Source organism: Amblyomma maculatum, chromosome 8 (assembly GCF_055883805.1).
Source record: "Amblyomma maculatum isolate TAMU_Amacu chromosome 8, ASM5588380v1, whole genome shotgun sequence".
In the NCBI taxonomy this organism is placed as follows: Eukaryota; Metazoa; Arthropoda; class Arachnida; order Ixodida; family Ixodidae; genus Amblyomma; species Amblyomma maculatum.
In genome coordinates, this window is record NC_139351.1 from 88,525,538 (window position 1) to 88,548,320 (window position 22,783).

Below are 22,783 nucleotides of genomic sequence, written 5' to 3' on the forward strand. Positions count from 1 at the left end.
AATTCGCCATACCTAAATTATAGGTTAGACATCGATTTTGGCCACATTCGGATGAGGTAAAATTCAGAGGGTTCATGGGGCTGCATTTTGCGGGAAGTCCCGAAATTTGGACGTAACTACTGAATTCGCCACATTCAAGTTAGGTTAGACACCAATTTTCGCCAGATTCGGACAACGTCAAATTTTAAGGGCTTAAAGAAATTTTTGATGTGCGGATATATAGCTTTGCGGACACGTTCTGTGGACGAGTTTTCAACACGCTTTCTTGCGACATAAGCCTATTAATGCTTAATAATCTCCCTCATTGCACGCGTTATCGTTGAAAAGACAGACCTAGGTTCAGCAATTAAAGTGGGTGTGAAGAGGAAGAAGTACACGAGGATATTATATGCGAATGTATGCGCATTGTATGCATCAGCCGTCGCTATTATAGCACGTTGAGCGGAACCATGAAGTGAAAACAATAGCACGCATAACGACGCAAAATGATCAGTGAATTAAGTGAGATTGCCAGATTAGTGATGCGCTTGCATGCAGTTTCACTATACACAGTCGATTGTACCTCGCAGAGATGGGCAGTCTGCGTCGGCGTAAAGTTCTTGCGGCCGATGTTGTGCAGCCACTTTTTTTCTTCTAACGGTGTCTTTCTTGCCGCTCGGAATCGCGAAAAGAACAAAGCTTCCTTTTTCACGCCGGCTTGTTCACTGAAATGCGCAGCAACTGGGCAAAGTGCTGCACTAAAGGAGCGCGAATAACGCGAAGAGCAAGCGCGCAATGTCACGGAGCTCGGGCGTAGCAGCGGCCACTGCCCAAAACATGGCGCCAACGAAAAACGAAAGCACAAAAAGAGCGAACTTTTCGCGCACTTTTCCCGGAGACCGCCCGCGGAGCCAATCACCGTCCGATGGGAGAGGTGAGAGAGGAGGATCGGCGAGGGTGCGCGGCGCGGCGGCATAGTTCACAGAAAGTCGCTACTTTCAAATCATCAAGGGATTTTATACTCGAGTACTGCCATGTTTGATATAGCTGCGACTTGTTGAATGTGGCGTAAGCGCTTGAGACATGACAAAAAGGGCTCGGATCGCGACTGCGATGTTATTTTTTTTTATCCTCCACTCGCGTCGTATACGCATCAAATTTCTTTAAGGAAACAAAATGTAAAGCAGCTGCATTAGGCTTTATACGGCAGTCGCAAAGTATAGGACCTAACAAAAAAAAAAATCATCTAATTTTGTGCGAAATAGTGTTCTACATGGTAAAGGGTCTTTTCACTGTTTTGAATTCTGATTGCCAGTGTGTACTGTTGGGGGAAAATAGTTTCCGGAACATAGCTTTGTGGGAGGAAAATAATAGTTCTACGCGGTCTAGCAATAGAGAGGAACAAAAAGCACGGAACCATAAATGATAAGCGTTCTCGATCCATTAACAAAATGACAGCTGACCGTCTAGTGCGGAACAAAGAAATACTTTCTTTTTTTCTTTTTCGCGAATTCGCATCTCGCAAACTGTACACCACAGGCTTGGGACACAAAGGGTCCCTTACAGCTATTTTATTTATGGAGTTTATTGGGTGCATTGCTGCTGCAAAATCGCTGAGCTTACGAAGAACTTTTTGTGCGCGTTATGACTTTTGCTAAATTTTCTGATATTGCAGGTTTTAAAATATTGCACATCAGACTAAATTTTGCGCAATATTTTAAGTATTTATTTTCATTCCTTAACTTTTTTGCTAAATGTGCTGAAACATAGTCCTTTATTTTTACATGACAGTACATATGGTTACGCTACGTAACCACGACTAGAATGGTTTGATTTAAACAAACAGTAGTGTTGTTGGCATTCGTTTTCTCTTTTGTGCAATACATTTACAAACCACAAATGTTTTAGTCATAAAAAATAAAAATTTGCTCAAGCTGTTTATTCTAGTCCTGCATTGTAAACCGTATTGGCTAACATCTGTGGAGAAGTTTGTTTTCATACATATATATATATATAGTTACAGAAATTGAAACCTCCGACCTGTCTTCTTAAAGTGGCATGAAAAAGGATGAACAAAAAGGGTTTTGAAACTTTCTACGACGTGATGTAAAACAATGCGTGAAAAACATGTTTTATTTATTTTTCAAAAACAAGAAAAATTCGAAAATCATGTTTCCGCTCAGCGACATTAAAGAACGATCAAGAAAGCAGTTCTGAGATTCTGAGTGGAGTGATCAAAATTTTTCTTATAAATAATTATATACATATATATCCTGGAACCTATACAAATTTAATGTCAGAATTTCGCGAAATGTACCAATTAATTTTTTTCTTGAAAGCAAACCACTCCACCTTAAAGGCAAAGTCACCTAGGTGCCAAAGTATCTTGTTAAAAAACCGGAACACATCTGGAGCTAGTTGGTTCATTACAAGGCAAAAAAGTGCAAGCTCGACAAGAACAAGAAAGGGAAGATGATCGATACTCGTGACATGTACAGTGCTTGATTACAACTGAATATTTATTTCCATGGCACTTCGTTAAATATACAGCAGCGTCAAGAAAACAAGCAGAACACCAAAGCCCGATAACCATTCATCGGCATAAGAAATCACGCAGGAGAACCAAGATCTTCCAGCTCCCGACAAGAAGCGAAATCCTTTTTCTATTGCCAGTATACAATATATCACAGTTGCCGCAATTTTGTGGTGCATGTAGCACAGCGAAAGGCTGCAGCTTATCTAATCTCCTTAGCACTGTCTGCTTCGACTTGCACTGCAGAAGCTGTGCTCTGTACCACAAAATGGCACCCGTGATGTCATTTGAATACTTCCTATAAGGATATGTAGAGGGCGCTGACACTGCGTTCTTTGCGGCTTCGCGATGTTTGCGGCTTCAATTATTTCTCGCGTGATTTTGTCATCGCACCTGCACAGCACGCTCGTGTTGTTCAACTCAGGAGCGCATTTGCAATCTCGGCAGTGAACGACCGGACGGCGTGAGATTCGCTGCGTCACATTTTAGTTGTGCGCAGATAATCTCTTACTAAGATAACCGCCGGTTGGCCTGCACGGCCGCGAGACAACGGGATCGAATACAGGTCGCCCTCAGCACAGGAAATCAGTCTATAGCGATTATTTAGGGTGTATCCGACGGGGCTGCAACCCGCTTGATAATTCGCTTGCATAGGCTATAGACAAGCGATCCGGACATGAAAATAGTACACCCATCCCAATGCTTAGTTGTAAGTCAGCGCGCTACGTGGCTTGTCTTCCCTTTCTGGTTCTTGGCTAGCTTTCGAAGTTCTGTCTTGTTAGAGGCACCAAATTACAAACCTCTCTAACCTTATCGATGGACTATAAAACCAACGAATATCTCGCAAGTAGGGTAACGTAGGCAAAGCTTTGGAAACAATGCAGGGAAACAAAGAGGTAAGCAAGGAACGGGGAAGTGTTGGTATGCTGAAGGACGGAGAAGACAGCCCAGTAAAAAAAAAAAAAAAAAAAAAAAAAAAAAAAAACGGACTCCATTTGGCCTTACCAATGAGAATCAAATGGAATCAGTTGGAACCAGTTGGGAAAATCTTCATTCAAATAATTCAGTGAGAGGACAAACCAATTGATTCCAATTGTACTTGCCAATGTAAATGAACTAGACCAGTTGGGAAATGACTAACTCCAATTGATTACGATTGAGTCATGATTGATTGCAATACAGTCCAACTGGACTGAAACCATTTAGAAAAAACAGTTGGTTTTGCTATTAGCTCCAACTGGTCTGCCTAACTGCGTCCAAAATATTCATGGGAACATTTTCATGTTTGACAAACACGGCAGAATATTTACGGTTTTTATATTAAGAGCTTACAAGACATTATTCTGCGGAATTGTATATATCATTCGCGCTCTTCTGCAGTTGAAATATAAATAGGCGCGCTGAACTAACAGGCATAGTTTGCCCCAGCATGAGAGTCAAATATATGGTATATATAAGTGGGAGCAAATGTGTTCTATGAATATGTGTTTGGGTTATGTTAGCAGTGTATGATATAGTCCCTTGAGTGTTATGCTTGATTGTTTGCTAGTCTTGATTTATGCGAAAGCAAGTAGTTGTCATGATTTGCATCCCTTCGTAAAAATGTGGGCACAATGAGTGAGTGCCGTCCATACGCGCCAATCACGCCAATCGGGCTTTTTTGTTTGTTTGTTTCTAGCACCTTAATGTACCTTATATTGAGCGTTTTGCACACCTGAATGTAGAAGTATTTCAAGTGAACGTCTAGCGGGTACTATTACCTTCATGAAACCTTATGGTTGGAAAAGGGGAGTTTCAATTGGTCCAGTAGGTGCAATTGTGTACTAATTGACTACTGGATTGGCAGCAATTAGAAATTTTCCAATTGTTACCAATTGGAAATTTTTCAATTGAAGTCAATTGCTTTTTTTTTTTTTACTGGGAATGCACGTGCTAGCAAAATTTCCCACTGCGCATGCCCAATATTGCATGTCGACAAAACCGAGCAGAGTATTAAGTATTGTAAACAAAAACTATCGCACTCTCCCACTTACTTGCAGAAAGCTTTTATATAATGGCCTCTTCAATTCACAGTTACGGTACTGCAGACTAGTTTGGAGGAAAACCACCAAATCTGAGAAAAACAATTGCTGTGATACAGAAAAGGGGTTACCTACATTGTTGAAAACACTGTTGGAATATACCAGGGCAAAAGCAAAAGGCATACACACCTATAACCTATTACGAACCTACAAGAGCGCAAAACAAGGAAAATCTCCGTCGTTTTTTGATTTTGACAAAGCTGCCAAAAACAGCAAATACGTATTCATTTTGTTATCAATCACCATGGCTTATTCCATTTTTTTCGTGCAATGTACGGAAAGGAATGATTAAACATACATTAGCAAATGCTCCCAATTATCTGGATGAAAAACAATTAGACATCTTGACAATAACGCACAATAATGTTTTTAAAATATTGAACACGCAGTGAGGGCGTTGATAAATTATGATTTCATTGTCTGTTTTATTGATTAATCTCATTGTTATCTACCATTTTTAGCTGTTTGTTTTGCTGCAACACTGTTTACTGATTTCTTAAAACTGTGCTGTGCAAGTAATTACAGTAGCGTGTGGCTGGTGTTTTGTCAAGCTGGAAACCAAACCAAAGCAGTTTTTCCTATCGTTACCTTTTTTCTGAAGCAAAATAAACGTCTTGACTTATTGGCTGATTTGATTGATTGATTGATTTATTTATTTATTTATTTATTTATTTATTGATTGATTTATTGATTGATTTATTGATTGATTTATTGATTATTTTTGATTGATTGATTTATTTAAATGCTGAGAGGACAGCCGCCGAAAACATGGCCCTTGAATGTCGCTCCACACCGAAGAATCTCTCGCCATAGCGGGTCTTTTGCAGACGTCTCGGAGAGAAGGTAAGAGTGCCAATCAAGTTTTTGAAAAGTGCTGATTACAGAGGCAGTCAACGGAGAAAAGTGATGTTCAAATCTGCCCCTTAGGTTCAAAGAGTACCTTTACACTCCAAATCAAAAGACCTTACGTCTAGCTCCTCACTTGCGCCTCCTGGAGGCGCAAGTCGCGCTTCTCTCACCACTGTGTGGAATACGCTTGCACAGAAGTCCAGTGAGGTCGGTCTGCGCCTCCATCTCCACGGCGTAGTCCCTCTCACCTTCGACCACAATTAACGGCACTCTGTTCACCCTGCGCTCGACCTTCCACGTCCTCTTTCCCATCTCGAGCAGGTACAGCTTGCCCTTGGTTGTGACGCACTGTTCCACGAAGCTCCACTGCAGCCCGCGGCCCTCCACGCACCGCCTAGCGACGCGGTATGGAGTGATACTGCGGGACATGCAGGCGACGATGTGGACGGCCTTGAGAGTCTCCCGCACGTTTCTCACGATGCAAGTCTCGACCATGTTACTTCGGCACTCGATGTCTCCTCTGGTGCATTTGAAGCTGGGGTTACCGCCCCGAGCGTTGCTCATCTGGGCAAGAGGAAAAAATACTGTAATTTTCGAGCAGTCCACTCCCGGCGGATAGTTATAATTGACATAAAGGTATAATACTTGGATTTCATTTTCTAAAGATAACATTTTTTTGCTCAGATATATCTTGCGGGCGAACTCTGATAGGAAGAGAGCAAAATACTTTTTCCATGGCAGCAAGAAGAAATTAGCCCGCATTTTGTTCCCACAATGAAGTTATTGTTTAATTTAGTTTACTTTAATTTATGGGGTTTAACGTCCCAAAGCGACTTAGGCTATGAGAGACGCCGTAGTGGAGGGTTCCAGAAAGAGACGCCGTAGTGGAGGGTTCCAGAAATTTTGTCCACCTGGGGTCTTTAACGTGCACTAATATAGCAACAGACATGGGCTCTTTCCTTCTCGCCTCCATCGAAAAGCGGCCGCCGAGGCCGGCATTCAATCCAGCGTCCTTGGGAACAGTAGTCGAGAGCCCTAACCACTGCGTCACCTCGGCGGGACAATAAAATTACTGAACTGCTGCTTTCAGCACTACGTAAAAGCAACGGTGATAATATGGGCTATTTTTACAGAATGAGGCATCACTTTCGAGAACATCTCTTCACAGTAACCTAAGTCTAGCTTAATTGGTCGTCCGTTACTAACACGAGCAAACAGTGAAATGTTGTAGACTATAGGGCGATGTAAATGCCGACTGGAATGGTCCGACCTTTTCGATGCGTAGCGAAGTACTTGCCTTGCAAGTTCGCCCTTCGCTCGCACCGAGTAGCTAAGACTACCATACAAACCAATTGGTGTACCTTTGTGACAATAAATAGCAAGGAAACTCTACTCGCCTCGAACATCGTACACTGCGACATTAGACTAGCCTAAACAGTTACGAGGAACTTTAGTGACTAAAGTAGTGAAAGGCGAAAGCCATGAGGGCAGCATTCTGCTGCGCAACTGGCACTAATTTGTAATAATCAATTAGATATTGATTTAGGTGATTATTTATCAATAACTAGTTCATTAATACATTAATAAATAATCAATAATTGATAATTAATTGATTAATTAGTAATTGATCATTGATTGACATATGGCCATATAAGGCACGCATTCGCGCATGCTGTGCTGGGGCTCCGTGATTGGTCGAGACCTCTATGACGTCCCCACGCCTCGGCCAATCAGAATGTTGCAAATGCGGGACACATTTTGTCCACGACGGCATGAGCCATTAAAGGCTTTCGCCTTAATATCGCTCACCTGAGACCTTCCGAAAGGCAAAAGTGTCAGATGCATGTAGTTCCGGAGCTGCTCGTAAGCTGGTAAAAGCTGGGAGGTGATGAACTTGCGGCTGTTTGGACAGTGGGACTCGTACACGACTTCGACGGTCACCTTCTTGTAGAATAGCTCGTAGGAAACCGTTTTTGGGACGTTGACCTTGTTATCCGGGGTTGAAAGAGCTGTTGGCTTCTGAGAGTCCTTGGGAGATTTTGTCGGGCTGTCACACGCCCCGTAGCCAGGTGATCCCGGTGCCGTGTTCTGCAGTTGCGTTGTTGGCAATTCAGCGGTGCTTGTTTCGGGTGCCTTCGTCGTAGTCGGTGGCGTGGTGGTGGTCGCGGCAGTGGTTACAGTCTCCTCTGCAGATTTTTGCGTGTCACTTTTTTCTTTCTGCGGCGGCTTAGTTGTCAAGTAATCCTTCTTGCTGGGATGTTCGGGGTTCGTATCGTCAACGTCATTGACATGGTCAGTATGGCCATCAATGTCATTGAAAAGCCTGCTTACGGACCTAGCTGCCCTGGTAGTTGAGGACCTGTGCAGCAGACAGACGAACAGAAACGTGCACAAGGCAAATACCCATCTGCCACGAAGGCAGTTCATCCTTTGGCGGCAGTCAACAGAGATATAACTTCAAAAGGATTTATTCAGGTCCTCGCAAATGATAGCGATTTTTATTGTTCTCTCTGCTTCAAGCCATTCCTTTCACTTGTTGTGATGCACGCAGCTTTTGCTATACAAAGTGTAAGCAATGTTACTCTTTCAAATGTCAACAAGGCTCTACAAAGCGCCTTCATGCTTCGTCGATGAACGCAGATATAGGGAGCAGCTTGACAGAGAAAAGTGTTTTCGGCTTTTTTTTTATGTGTTTACTTACTTTCTGTTAGCTTTTGTAAAGCTCCGCCGCATTCCCGCATGTGTATATACGGAGCTAATATTGTTGTTGCGACTGAAGGAAGGAGGAAAGGAAAATGAACGGGCTTGCAACTGACTCTGGCTGAGCCATCATCACTGCCTCTTGTTATGTCTCGTACAGCAGATAGATGAACCAGTTGTAAGACGAAAGATTGAAAGAGGAGACGCTATCGTATATAGCAGTCATGTTCTGAAGCAGCCAGTAGGACCACAACTCTAACAGCAGACACCCTGTGTCAAAGAGCCTCCGCCACAACCTGCGAACGCCCGTAGGTTCCCATCCCTCGAGGCCAGGAGCTCCACCCCAGCTAACGGCTTTCACGTCATGGTTTACTGCCTCCAGATAGCTCGCCTTTTCATAAGTGCGGAAAACGTATAGTTTCCGTTTTCAGTTTAAGCCTTCCTTCGCAAAATTTTGCTTCAATATTGGTGCTGTCGGCATCTGGTCTACATGTCGCTTCGGCTCACTGGTTACGGTGGTCGGCTAGTGAGTCGGCGTGTCCAGGCTCGAATCAGGCTGCGGCGGCCTCGTTTCGATAGGGCTTAAACGAACACGATGCCCGTGCGCTGTGCGATATCACTGCACATTAAAACCATGCGACATTTTTACGCCACCCTGCCCTGCAGCGGCCGCTTCAGACCGTGGGGCGCGCTCAGGCTGTCGTCCTGTGTAGATTACTCCAGCGACGCCGTACTTGCCGTGAAGGCCTTAGAAACCGTTGATTGCGTAAAATTTTACCTCCTCCTCAGGTGGTCCAAATTATTCCAAAGCCTGCTACTACGGCTCCTCTTTCTCTCTTTTTCTTTCACTCCCGAACCTTGCCCCCTTCCCTCACGGCACGGTTTAGATGAACACTTACTGCGCCAAAGGCTTTCCTTAAAATCATTTTTTTTTTCATAATGAAGCAGTTGCAATTTCAATTCGCGTTTAACCCGAAATTACGAATGCGACTAGTGGACGAAATTCTACACTTAAATAACACATTTTTGTGCACAGCCAAGTAGTGGCATAGATTCAGACATTAAAAGCGGTAGCATAGGTATACGCAGGTTAAAAGTAATTCGTGCCTGGTTACAATGACCCTGTTAGGAGTAGTATAGAAAGCGATTGTGAGTACGGTTTGCAGTGAGTTGACGGTATCAGCGCGAGGCGATGGCTTCAACGCGTGCAGTACTCCATCCACTCAAGCTCTCGGTCGAGTTAATGAAAAAGTGGGAGGAGAAAAAACTGCATTTTCAGGAATACTCCCGACGCTGAGGAAGCATGTGGTGCCATCGATTTCTCTTCGTGGCCGGTACCATCAGTCCAGGGCTACAAATTTGTGAACCGAAGGCGTCATTGCATGTCACAAAGTATTCCACCGGTGCCTGTCAGAGCCCTCTCCATTGTGAATGTTAGAAAATTGGCTCCAAGTATCGAATGACCTTAGGATACCGGTTATGTCCATGCAGCCTTCTTCGAGCTGCCCTTTCCGTCACCATAAACATAACGACGTCGTTTAAAACGAGATTTCACATCTATTCAATTTTTTTTTTCAAATACATTAATTACAGTGTTGAAAGGAATACGTAGCCAAAACGCCGGATTAAAGGCTTGACTGGGACTACGCACCCTGGCCAGGCAGTTGTGACAGCGAATAACAAAATAATGAGGAACGACTGACACATGCAAGATTAGATTAGACATATATGGTGGGTACTGCAAAAAAAAAAAAAAAAAAAAAACACGATTCGCGATATCTATAAGGGGAAGCAGTAATAAATGCTAATACAAAAAACTAAATAGTAGAAAGCAGAAACGTGATCAAGAAGCGCATTCAAAATTCGTCTGTAAATGCATACAATACACTCAGACAACAGTGCATCTAGAAATATGCTTGAAGCAGTTAACAAGAAACAATAGCACGATCAAATTCTATACTAATATAGTTCATCAAACACAGGAACAGTACAAGAAAAAATGAACTTGAAAGAACATAGTGATGCATTTTAAAGCACCGGTTATTTCTAGGACAATCGCAAATTGGTTAATAATTGGGGGAATCCTAGATCGAAACATCTCATATCTGTAGTTTGTTCGACAAAGTGATATGTTCCAAACTTCACCGAAGTCTACAGAATAAGGTTTGATACGGCGTGTTAGTTGTGAGCATGACACTCACTTCCTGGTACGTTCACCTGCGTTCATGCATAGCGTGTCGTCCTAACAGAAAACTATAGATGCGGCTTGCTTTCGCTCTTTCTCACTTCGCCTGCCGCATAGAGTTTCCCCAATAAACGGAGTTGCTTGAAGCCTTGGAATATATTTACCCTGATACGAAGGCAATAGAACGCCAAGCATAACCGCCTTGGAAGCGGAACTCGGGAGAAGGGATGAAACATCTAAAAATACAAAAAAAAATTCAGGAAGTAAGGAGCTAGAAAATAGCATTTTGTGCTAGCTTAGACTTCGTCGGTATTTTACACGCGGAGACTTCATGAGTAAAATAATTGCAGCAAACGGGCCATAGCTTCGTCACTGAGTTCTTTTTTATGACGACAACAAAGACTCTGTAAAGCCCTTAAATCCCAGCTTTAGCGGAATGAAGATAGAAGGGAAGGGAGTTGGATGTGATGGGGCCAGAAGTGCGGTGCATTTGGCCTCCAGTCATTGACTTCCCCGGTCATCTGCATAAGCGCGTGGGAAGGAGGTAGGCGACAAGTCTTTGAAGAAACTGTGCCCGCAGATGATAACCTCTGTCGGCCCCGAGTGACGTGCGGAAAGTGAAAGAGCGCAGATGCACGCATGACAAGTAGCACCTGCTAAGGACGAAAGGAACCAGAGTAATGAGAGGACTCCCAACTATGTGGAGTTTACAACGTGAAGAGTAGAAATATTCTTGACATATGTACGCATTTGAGCGCGCATGTATTCCAAGGCGGCCATCAACTGCGCAGAAAATAAGAATCTATGTTACTTTTGTGACAGTCTTGTACAAATGTTCCCGTTCCTTGCGTTATGTTCAAGAACGCAGCTTCGCTTGAGGAGGACGCGTGTACCTTTAGCAGTTAATGAGCCAAAAGTCGTTCTGCTGACAAGTGTTTTTGCCTAACGGACGTCAGGATGAAACCCTTTATAACAACTGAAGGCTGGCTGGAAAACATTGTTCTTAGCAAGCGTCACAGGGACGAAACTCTGCCCCGCATGGAGGTAGGAAACCTAAGTAGAGGAATCTTCTTTTTCACATTTGACAAGTGCCGTAAGAGAAACCTCCAGGACAATTCGCTCGCGCCTTGGGTGAATAAATGATTAATAAAAATGCTCATCACTCTCCTTCCCCACAAATTACCCGTTTTCAGGCCCACATTCTTCACAGCATCAGCGGTTAAATTACCCAGAGCATTATCCATGGACTCCCGTGGATATCGTTCTTGTCAAGAACGTACGCGTATATGCTCTCGGCGATGACGTACGGCGACAGAGGCCACGTCATCTAGGCTGGTTTGAAATTGTCCCGTGCGTCTACAGAAGGGAAGATTATTGCACACTGCGTCGTAACCAGTGTCGAAAAGAAGACAGCTCACCCCGTATCTACAGACCTCAATCACGTGACAACAGATGCCGCATTCCATCCGGCGGTAATCACGTGACCTCAGTCTGATGACGTCATCGCACCGTCACTCTTCCAACCAAATGAGGTAAGAGCGTGGCATACTTCTGTTGTGCTATTGTACATGGCACGGGCAGAGGCATATTATTCTACTTTACTTTTGGTCGCCTCACCTTATTTGAGGTGCTATTGTACAGGCCCGTCCAATCTAGTACCGGTTTCCATTGGGCAAAAAGGAACAAGAGGAACGAGCAGCCAGAGCAGCGCACGAGAGTACTGGGGACGCGCGTTCTCGTCTCCCCAACGGAACATTCACGCTGCTCGGAGAGCAGCGTATCGGCTTATCGAGGGGAACGCGTGACGTCAGGCGTCATGTGATCAAACTTTTCCCGCGCTTGTGTTGCCCGTATCTGCCGGCGGAACACCACCGCTGCCGTCTTCCTCGATGTTTTCTCGACCGTCCTGCCCGGGCCCGGGCTCCGGGCGAATAACCAGAAGTGACGTCAAAAAGGTCACGTGACTTCCTCCGTTCTCCCTGTACGCCCGCCGCTGGCGACGGAGCACCGAGGACTACTCTCGGCTGCTCTCGGGACCCCAAAAGCGCGCCTCCTCTGCCAATAGAACACAACGCTACTGCTCCTGTTTGACTACTGGTAGGCGCCGAAACTCGCGAGAGCACTTTTAGTGCAGCTAAAAGAGCTCCTGTTCGCCCAATGGAAATCGGTATAAGCGTGAACAAGAGAACGTGCGGTCGGCCTCTTCAGAGCTTTAGTGTGTCCGACCAGTGGCGGTCCTAGAAGGGTGGGGAAGAGGTACCACCCCCCCCCCCACACACACACACACACCACCCCAAATCCTTGGTACATATTTCACCCAGCACATAAAAACATTTTTCCACCGGCAGTTTTTAAAAGCAAGATAAACAAACACCTACTTGTAGCGGCGGCAGCCGAGCTGACCGTACTCGAAGGAACAGCCGAGACCAGTTGCAGGATAAGAAATGCCGTTTATTCGTTCTTGACGCGCTTATGTCATGGTAGAAGAACAAATGGTAGCGTAACTCCCATAGAAGCCTGCGTGTCGACTCTGAGCGAGGCTTTAGTTTCCCAGCGCCCCCTGCGAACTGTGAGGCACAACAAACACGTGACGTTGCTTGTGACGTCACAGTGACGTACTTTTGGCGGGGAATTTGATTCTCTTTTTACTTATGAACGAAAAACAAGGCCAACAACGACGGAGGCAGAACGATGCTCGGATAAGGCAGAAAAATGGACACCGTAACTGTTCAGCCAACTTTACTTGACATGGATTTCTACTGTCAAGTTTTACGTTAACTGAAATGTTACGGCATCTTTAACCACCTTATCATAGCATCATTCTGCCTCCGTCGTCGTTAGCCTAGTCTTTCGTCGCGCGTCATGTAAACGCATTCTGGGGCTTATTTCTTCGGGCACGTTTGTGAACAAGGGCCTTCAAGTGAATTCGGCAAGCACATGGATAGAACCACATGGCTTGAGGCATTTCACTAAGGGCATAAATGAGTGAAGCTGCGCTGCACAGAAAGCCAGGCTTTATTAATTCACGGTTACTTACATAGACGCTTCACGACAATGAAATCTAAGTGTAGGAGAGCGACCACCGCTCATTCGTCACGGTCTTCATCAAATCCTCGTGATAACAAAATGACCTGAGCGTAGGTCTCCAAACGAGACGCGGTGAGATTATAAAAGGGTAAAAGATCTTGCTAACAAACAAAGTATACATATCAGCGTCAAAGAACAACAAAAAACAAACGAACGGAATAACGCTAGCGCTAGAACGCCAACCTGTAAGAGCTTAGGTAAGCAATTCAAATTGGGATTGCTAGTATTTAGAAGTTAATGCGTCTGAGAAGTCAAAATATCTACGATATAGCTTTGCTCCAATAAATCTCGCCCTGTTCATGATTCCATTATTTTACTCGCGCTTCATTTGCCACTGAGAGGAGTCAATGTGACCCAGACGGCCATAGACGTCCGACGGTCGACCGACGGACGTCCGTTCTCGGACCTTCGGACATCCGACGGAAGTCCGGTTATGTTCGATATACGTACAGCGGACGTCCGTCGGACTATCGTTCGTGGATCCGGATCGCGTCCCACGGACGTCCGACGGGCAGCCGGAGGCGGACATTCGGACGTTTCCCGGAACATGCTTGCAGGGCCCGCTATTAGTGTAAAAACTTGCCAATAACATTCGTGTAAAGCTCAGCAAGCATGTGCCATGGAAATTTCAGTCACATACTAGTGCTCAATGCCTTTGTCGTGAGAGTAAAGCAGACAATAGAATATGCAACAGGTTCAAGTTTCCTGTTGTCTGCTTTACTTTCACACACAAAGCACTGAACAGTAGTGTGCAAATAAAACTTCCATCAAAGAGGCACATATGCTAGCTGAGCTTTACACAAATGCACCATTCCTGAAAACATGCTAAGTGCATAGGCATACCAGCATGCAAGGTTGTAAAAAAAGCATTTTTTTTGCCTTTATTGCAAAAACTGCATGAATAAATAGTCTACACTAAAAAAAATATCGATGTTAAGGAATGGCATGGTAAAATGCAGGCCAACTGGAGTATTAAGAATCTACTTGAATAATTTTTTTAATTATCCTTGGTTGTGACAGCTCTTCCCTTGGGGAGGTGGTGGAGGAAAAGGTATTTATTGAAACCTAATATTTCAGAATTAGCGAGATGATCGAGTTCTGTGTGGGCGGCCTCCGCAGGCCGGGATTCCAGGAGCAGTTACTATCCTGTGCATTTGCTCGATCAGCTGTTGCTAGTCTTTCAGGCCTAAGATGGAAAGAGCAGGCTGGGCTCCTCCTGCAATAGAAGGGAAAATGAAATTCAAGTTATCTGTGCTGAACTTTGATTACACATCTCCAAGGGCAACTGCCAGTTTCTCTCAATTGCTTTTTCCAGATGGCACTGTACGCATGCATCTCCATTCAGAACTGTCACATACTATATAGAAAGGTCATATAACTGCAGCAAAACCCATGCAGAATAACAAAAGATACAAACGTAGTTTGACCAGAACCTGGCATTCAGTATTTTAATGTTTTTATGTCGTCTCTTTGAACATGCCACTCTGAACAAACATGGCATGTTATGCTTGCTGCTATGCGCCCTCAGCAATGCCCAAGACATGGAGTGCACATGCAGAGATATTAAGCATAAAGGATGCTGTATATGAACATAAAGCACAGCCAGAGCATTGCAGTATTACACAGGTACGCATTGGCGGCAGAAACCTGCATTTTGAGCGGTTTAACAGGCAGATTTCTAGTCATTGTTCCTGCTCTGAAAAGAAGTGATCAATAATAACATCATTTAAAATTGTTACCTTTTTGTTCTGTAAACTGCACATTTCGCTGGTTTCCATGTACCCTCTACTGAAGACATTCCCTGGGCGTGTCGGGGGTATATCGACATCAACATCTAGGCTACAAGCGTCTAGAAAGCGTCTCCTTAGAGCAGCTGCGACGAATTAACTTATCTGATAACATGCAAGCTGCTGCAGCAGAATAAAGATAGACATTTGACATGTGGCTAAAGCCCAATGTGGAAGCATAGCCCGCCGCAGTGATTGCGCAGTGTTCATGCTTCTACAAGAGTTAAAAATAAAGTTATTTGTTTACCCACAGCGCTATATGTGACATTACAATAGCAAGGCTTATAGTTACACAAAACACAAAAAGCTGATAACCACAAGCTCCTGATGTATTACCGGCAGCATGCAGCATGGATGTATGTCATGGATTTCTCAACTATGCACAACAAATTACAAAAAAAAATAATGGTATTTATAAATGCAGCCAGCTGTTCACAAGAAACACTGTAGCTTTTTTATGGGGAAGGTAGTGGGCGCCAAAGAAACTGCCCCTGTAAAGGCGCCTAATTTGCCCCTATGTAATATCGGGGACAAGCGTGTGGACTACACAAACTGCAATCAAAGCACATAACTTTCACATCGACCAGGGACCATACTTGTCGATGTGAAAGTTGAACGTTAGTTCTTTCATGTGTGCAAGAGAAATAAGGTCACAATTCGTTTACATCGCGATTCTAGTCCAAAATCTACAGACATACTGTCCAGACTTTCGCCCCCGCAGTATAAGTCACCACTTGGGTAAGAGATTAGTAAAAGAAGTGTATAAAAGACATTAGTGCTGTTGGACAGCCATAGCTATAAAAATGGCATCGACATTGGACTACTACCTTAAGGCAGGGCCTAGGGCATTACAAAAGCAAGAGTTAGTGTCCGCTGATCCTCATTTGAACGAACAAAAAGAGGGGGGGGAAGAAATCTACCTCAATTACATGTTTTGAGTGACACCAAGCCGCAGTTAGTATTAAAGATATCACACAGTTTTGTGGAAAATTTGGGAGCGCTTTGCAGCTTTCTTACAGGATTGAACAAAAGAGCTCACCATCTTCAGAAAGGCACATTATATAGAAATGAAAATAGTGAATTTACTGCATCTGGCCACAACAACTTGCACACGGAGAGGAAGATGAACTGAAAATTTTATACATGAATGTACGTATTTACAACAGGTGAAACAATGACTATGATCTATGCCGAAGAGTAAAGAGATCAAAATCTAGCTCAGAACGAGTTCTCCAGGCCGCGGGGCCGTTTCATTAACTTCGGGACTTCGCCCACATTTCTTCTCCCCGATGACAACGAACTCACACATGACTGGCTAACAAACATTTTGGCATGTCTTTCCACTTTCATAAGTTCTTCACCCTCTCCCTAATACAAGCAATGCAAAAGGGACAACAAATTCGTTTCACAACAAACGGAATTTAGAGAATGGACCTCGAAATGATTGGCTCACTAGGTCACATGCCAAACTCTCTCCCCTAGGAAAAAAAAAAAAGAAAATAAATAATTAGAACCCATCAAAACGGTGTCCCACGTGCGCAACCATTGCCCAAAGCTTGCATCCTTGGCGGCTCCTTTTACAGGGTAATTATTGCAATTATTGGCGTCCGAGTCAGCACCATTGCGGACCACATCAGAAGAGCCAACCCACATCATACCGTCACTGTTACACACTTGCCCTTTTTCAACGCCGCTATCTCCCACCATTGTTAACATCCAGGGTTGGAATCCTCAACGAGACCCCACTCAGCGCGCCTGCACTGAATAATTGTCACTTTTATGGGCTCCCCAACAAGGAAGAGGGCCTTACACCCTTCAACCTGACAGTGTTTTTTCTTTGAACGATAAGCAGTTCTTCCAAAAGAGGTGCTCGTTTCAAAGCTGTGCTGCCTCCGGGTGATGGGTCCAGTCAGCGTACTAAGGATCCCTTAGTACGCTTAGTACTAAGGACCCCTTAGTTGTATACTGTTCGTAAAGCTCCTTAAATAAAAATGAGCCCCCTACATGAGACAGCAACGAGAACAAACTGCCTGTCCCCGCGTCTTCGAGTGCGACAGCAAAGTCCTCGGAAGAGGGGACTTCTTTCCTTCTCTGCCTACGTTTCCGTTAAGCACTGTAGCTGCTGTAGCTGCCTATCTGTGCGCGTCTCTCCGCCTCCTGTCCAAGGGCAAGTGGGAGACGGCCGCAGCTGGGCATTGAACAGGTGACCCAAAAAAGAGCAGACTAATAATGGTGCCTAGCATACCCACCGATCCCTTACAGAAATCATTAAAGAAATGAAAGCAACACATCAGATAACACTACAATGTTTCTAAGTACAAAGTCGACAACTCCAAGTCATATAAATATATGTACATCTCCGCACATTAACTAGACAGAAACAGTGCAGAGTAAACTAGTAATTCAGTGTCTAGCAACACTATTAAAAGGGGATAAAGGCCACGGGGGGCTATGATTATTAGTACCGTTTTGCCTTTAAACTACAATAATATACTTGTTGCAAGCTTAAAATCAAAGATTCACGCCTGTCCCACCCACAGCAATGGAACACACATCTGACTCAAGTCTGCAGAGAAAGAGCAAGCTAGACTATTGCAGACGCACCCTTGGTTATTTTTCTGGCATTTCTGAGGGTGAAGAATCTGACTTGTCAGTACCATGTATACGAATAAGAACCCTATGACAGTAAATGCATCAAATTTTCTGAAGTGGCTTTTCTTTGCTGACCACATATGAGGTGAGCTATAATTTATCCAACTTGGCCTAGGTTTATTCTATGAATAACAAAGCTATAGCAGGTACACAGTCGTCCACTCAGGCTGAACATGCGAGTGCGTGGCATCCACTTTTTGAGATGCCACTGCATCCATCGCAGCTGCACACCGTAGCGAAGAGGCAGACAGCGTGAAGTACCAGCCTCTAGTCCCTCTACCACCACTGGGGTCCCAAACTAGGGACCCCTTGTTTTTGTCAGGACAGGCCCCCTCAGGGTCAGCTAGTAACCTCCTGTATTTGTATCTGATGGCAATGTTTTCCACCACCACCCACAATACGCAGCTGCGCATCATAGCAGATGTGAAGCAACAGCTCCTGGTCCTTCTGTGCATAAGCCACTTTGCCTTGATGCATGCCTGCGCACCATAGTAAAGAGGCAGACGACATGACACAGCAGCTCATGGTACCTTTACACATGAGCCCCCCATTGTACTTCGATACGCACCATAGCAAATATACACACTACGCCACACAGCTGCTCCTGGTCCCTCTATGCATAAGCCATTTTGCCTCAATACGCACCTGCGTACCTGAGCGAAGAGGCAGACGTGAAGCTGCAGCTCCTGGACCCTACATGCACAAGCCACTTAGCATCAATGCACGGCTGTGCACTGTAGTAAAGAGGCGAAGGACGTTAAGCAGCAGCTCCTGGTCCCTCTACACATCAGCCATTTTGCCTCAATGCGCATCTGCACACCGTAACAAACAGCCAGATGTGACAAAGAAGCTCCTGGTTTCTCTACAAATAAACCACTTTGCCTCAATGCACGTCTGCACACCGGAGCAAAGAGGCAGATGACGTGAAGCTGGAGCGGCTGGTCCCTCTACGCACAAGCCACTTAGCCTTGATGCATGGCTGTGACGGATGCATTGCTATTTTGCAAACTGCATGCCACACATTCCCATTCAAGCTAAGAGTGGACGACTGTGTCCAATGACAAAAAGTAACATGGTGGACAATGTAAAAAGAATTTGCTGCATAAAGTTTGTTGAAACCAGTTCTACATCCTACATGTAAACAAGCTAAAACCTTAATGTCGAAGGGATGTCCTGTGTGTTTAAAATCATCACGCTCAAACAACTTCAACACTGACAATCATGATTCAATATTAATAATATAGATAATGATACAATACTCACTTTTAGCCATACCAAAGAAATGAGAATGCAAAGGGATGTTGCTGTTTTTCCCCCGTGGATGACAGTTTTCCATGTTCAAAGTGCTGCTTCCTGTTGGCCTACGAAATCGGCTACAGCAAATGGCATCTGAAAAATTTTTGGAAGCCTCATGCTAGTCTTCAACGAGAAAAGCATTGCCATACAGAAGCAGAACACAAATACTTTTACAATACATTAAAAGCACCAACTGCGGTGCTGTTTTTAGGATGAGTAGGTAGAGGTTTTGCTGTAGCAAGCCAAATGTTAGCCTTCAATAAGGAAAGCATTCCCATACAGAAACAGAACACAAAATCTTTTACAACACATTAAAAGCATCAATTGCACAAATGCTTGTAAGATGACCACGTACAGGTTTCTGCTATAGCCCGCATCATGTGACCAGCGGTTATCAGAAGCCTTGTATGTGAGCATGATGCCCTAGATTCAATTTATGGCTATCACTGTATTAACAAGCATGGGTTTAAAGCTACTTTAATATGATAATCTAAGAACATGGTAAGAGCTTTCAGTGCGACACATAAGCTCAGTATCATGCACTATAAGGTGCTGCATGGCTCTAGTGCAGCTTTGGCATTATCTCGCAGTCAATAATGCAGTGAAGTTCTGAGGAGCCTTTGAATATCTGTAAGGTCAAAGCAACAACAATTTTGTTTTCATCTCACTTTTGCTCAACTCTTTTTTTTTTTTTTTTTTTTTTTGAGCCCGCGGCTTGCATGGCCTCCCAGTACGCCTGTTTTGCATAAAAGAAGGCGTTGCAGGCACCAGAGCTCACAGCCCAACTGTATCGCGGCGGCGGTATGTCAAATTCGTGCCAGAACAGCGCAGAACAACGGGTCAAGAAAAAGACAAGTGCTGACTTTTTTTTTTTTTCTCTCATCTCCTTGTGCGGTTGTTCTGCGCGGTTCGGTCCCACATGCATAACCAACATGCGCAAGGTGCTGTCCTAGTTTGTCAAAGCTGAAGGAGAGTACTAAACCTTTAGTTATTTAGTAGCTACAGCCGTTCCTTCTAGAAACTGTAGTTGCCGTAAAGCTCGAGAGAGAAAGATCAGCGGCTGTCCATTAAAAAAAAAAAAAAAAAAACTCGCGACGTTTTCACAAGTGTAGGCATGTCGCACGATAGGCTCGAGGAGTGCAAAAGTTTTCTCGTATAGTTTTTACAACTCAGCACGTTGCGCATGGTTAACAAATTAACTCCTTTAAAGCTCGGGCAGGCACTCCTTTATCAGAGACAGAGAAGTTGCGCTGCTTACTGGCGCAGCGTCCAGTAATGCCGAAAAGATGGCCCTCAGACTTGAGGCTGCACTTTAGTTAGTCGGCGCGGAGCCATCCTGTCAGTCTCGCCTAAAACACTCGACCGTTCGGCTGCTGTACAGAGCTGTTTCCTTACGCAAAAGCTCACCACTATCGGTGCATCGAAAAGTTCAACTAAAGAAACAAAAGTTCGGTGAAATACTTACTTTGGAATCAGCGGGTGAACAAAGTGTGCCAGCCGCACCAAGCCACAGCAAAAACAATGCTAGCAGTGCATTACAGCCGTAGGTATTTGTAACTGCGCAGAAAACGCAGAACACGGAAACGTGAAGCCATCTTCCATGACTAAACTTCAACTTGTCAGGTGGATTGGATTGGCTCATTTCAGATTTTTTTGAGGATAGGTTCGGTTTCGTTCTTTCTGAGCTTGCAGCTTGCTGCGTCTATTCAGCCACTGATTAAAATTTCACCGAAGCATCATGATAGAAACATGTTTAATGGTCATTTAACTTTTAATCAAAAATTTTGGATGGAAGAATTCAACGATGAAACATGCGGAAAATAAAAAGAACTGTTTAATGGAAACGCTTTCTATCGCATCGATTCGCTCTGGCATCATATAATGCAGACTTGACGGCATTACTGATTTATACGCAGTTCAGACGAGCACGACGACTACAAACTATATCATAGCTGTGTAAAAGCAAATCCAGTGGCGGACGTACGGCGGCTGTCCGCTGGGCGAACGGATTCGACCATCCGCTTTCGTACGTACGCCGGAATTCCGGCGGACGTCCGAAATCGGCCGCCGAGTTGCGGCCGAGTTCGGTTGTCCGTCGGACGTCAGTGGCCGTCTGGGGAGGTTACAAATTTACAACTTAAGCATTTAACATGTTCATGAGAAATATCCCATTGACAATAGGAACATCACTGTAATAACAGCTAAAGCACGTTCAGCGAACGTTGGTGCGGTAATAGGACGCAACAAGCAAAACACGCAGCAAAGGGAGCGGAACGGAAGGTTTTGAGCAATGCGACACGCGTCTTGGGGGCAATAAAATCTCACCTTCACCGCTCAATTAAAACATGCAGCGATACGCCGCTCATGCAGACGTGTATCCGTAAAACAAGCCACCACTTTTGCGACGTGCCTGGGAGGCCGAACCGAGCCGCCGAGCTGTGACGCAGCATTGTCCCATCGTCCGGAAATGCGCACATGCAGCGGCAATCAGTTTCTCATCGAGCACAGACAGTCTTAGCCTTGCTGTAAAGCTCTACCACAACTAGCATAATAAAATACTGACTGTTTGTTACAGATAACCCACTCTGTACGCAGCGCGCAACGATGAACGTTGAACCGGGGCCGATGACGCACCCATCCCGCGCATAAAAAAAGCTTTGGTCTGAGCCATATCTGAGCTTTGGGCAACTACGCAGCGGATAATAAGTGGCCGAGAGAGGCCGTTAGAAACAAGTTAAAATATTATTAAAAATGTGACACGTTTTTTTCTTACGCAAGAAACAAAAACTGCATTCATTCCTGAGCGCGAATATTGTCACGGGTTCTATCGCTACCCGGACGGCAGTCCAGAAGGACAGGGTCAAAGGACGGGGTTGAGGCACAGGAGGCAGAGAGCAGGCGCTTCACCAGGCAAAAGCAGCGGCGTCCCAGAACCACGCGCACTCCGCAGAACTTCGTCTTCTTCTCCCTCCAGAACTGACACGGTTAGCGCGGGTTACACTACTCCTCCCCCTGAAAGGCGCATCGTCCCGATGCGCGCTCCAGCGTTACTGAAACGTTAAATCGAGCAGAGCTCAGAGTCAGAATACGTGGTTCTAGCGTTCACAGTAAGTTTTGAGGCGAACCACATGCACCACTTCAGGATGAGGGGGCCGACGAGATGTGCTCGGAACAATCGGAATCACCTCGTAATTCACGTCGCTTATACGGCGAACGACCTCGTATGGGCCAAAGTAACGTTTTAGCAGCTTCTCGCTGAGACCGCGACGGCGAACGGGAGTCCACACCCACACTTTATCACCAGGTGCAAAATTAACTTCACGATGCCGGAGGTTGTACCTGCGTGCATCGACGTGCTGGCGGTCTTGGATGCGTAGTCGTGCCAACTGTCGGGCTTCTTCTGCGTGCTGGGTTACCAGTTGGACATCGTCGTAGGAGTAGGCCTCCGGCTCATGGGGAAGCATGGCGTCAAGCATGGTAATCACCTCTCGGCCATGCACCAGGCGGAACGGCGAAAACCCGGTTGTTTCCTGAGTTGCGGTGTTATAAGCGAAAGTTACGTAGGGAAGAATATCGTCCCATGTACGGTGCTCGACGTCCACATACATAGATATCATGTCGGCTATAGTCTTAT

General features: G+C 44.9%; 1 protein-coding gene and 1 long non-coding RNA gene across 2 annotated transcripts; both read right to left on the reverse strand.

Annotated features, from left to right (window-relative positions):
• Positions 1 to 5,353: 5,353 nt before the first annotated feature.
• Positions 5,354 to 11,654, reverse strand: LOC146181725 (gamma-interferon-inducible lysosomal thiol reductase-like). The gene is made up of 3 exons (XM_084575840.1): positions 11,608 to 11,654; positions 7,252 to 7,801; positions 5,354 to 6,006 (listed from the first exon to the last, which is right to left on the reverse strand). The coding sequence occupies exons 1-3, from the start codon at positions 11,652 to 11,654 to the stop codon at positions 5,572 to 5,574; spliced, it is 1,032 nt and encodes a 343-aa protein (XP_084431966.1). The 3' UTR covers positions 5,354 to 5,571.
• Positions 11,655 to 13,766: 2,112 nt separating this feature from the next.
• On the reverse strand, positions 13,767 to 20,771 carry LOC146181726 (uncharacterized). Its single transcript, XR_014700280.1, has 3 exons — positions 20,615 to 20,771; positions 19,117 to 19,242; positions 13,767 to 14,630 (listed from the first exon to the last, which is right to left on the reverse strand). It is a non-coding gene; the product is annotated as an uncharacterized LOC146181726 (long non-coding RNA).
• Positions 20,772 to 22,783: the final 2,012 nt, after the last annotated feature.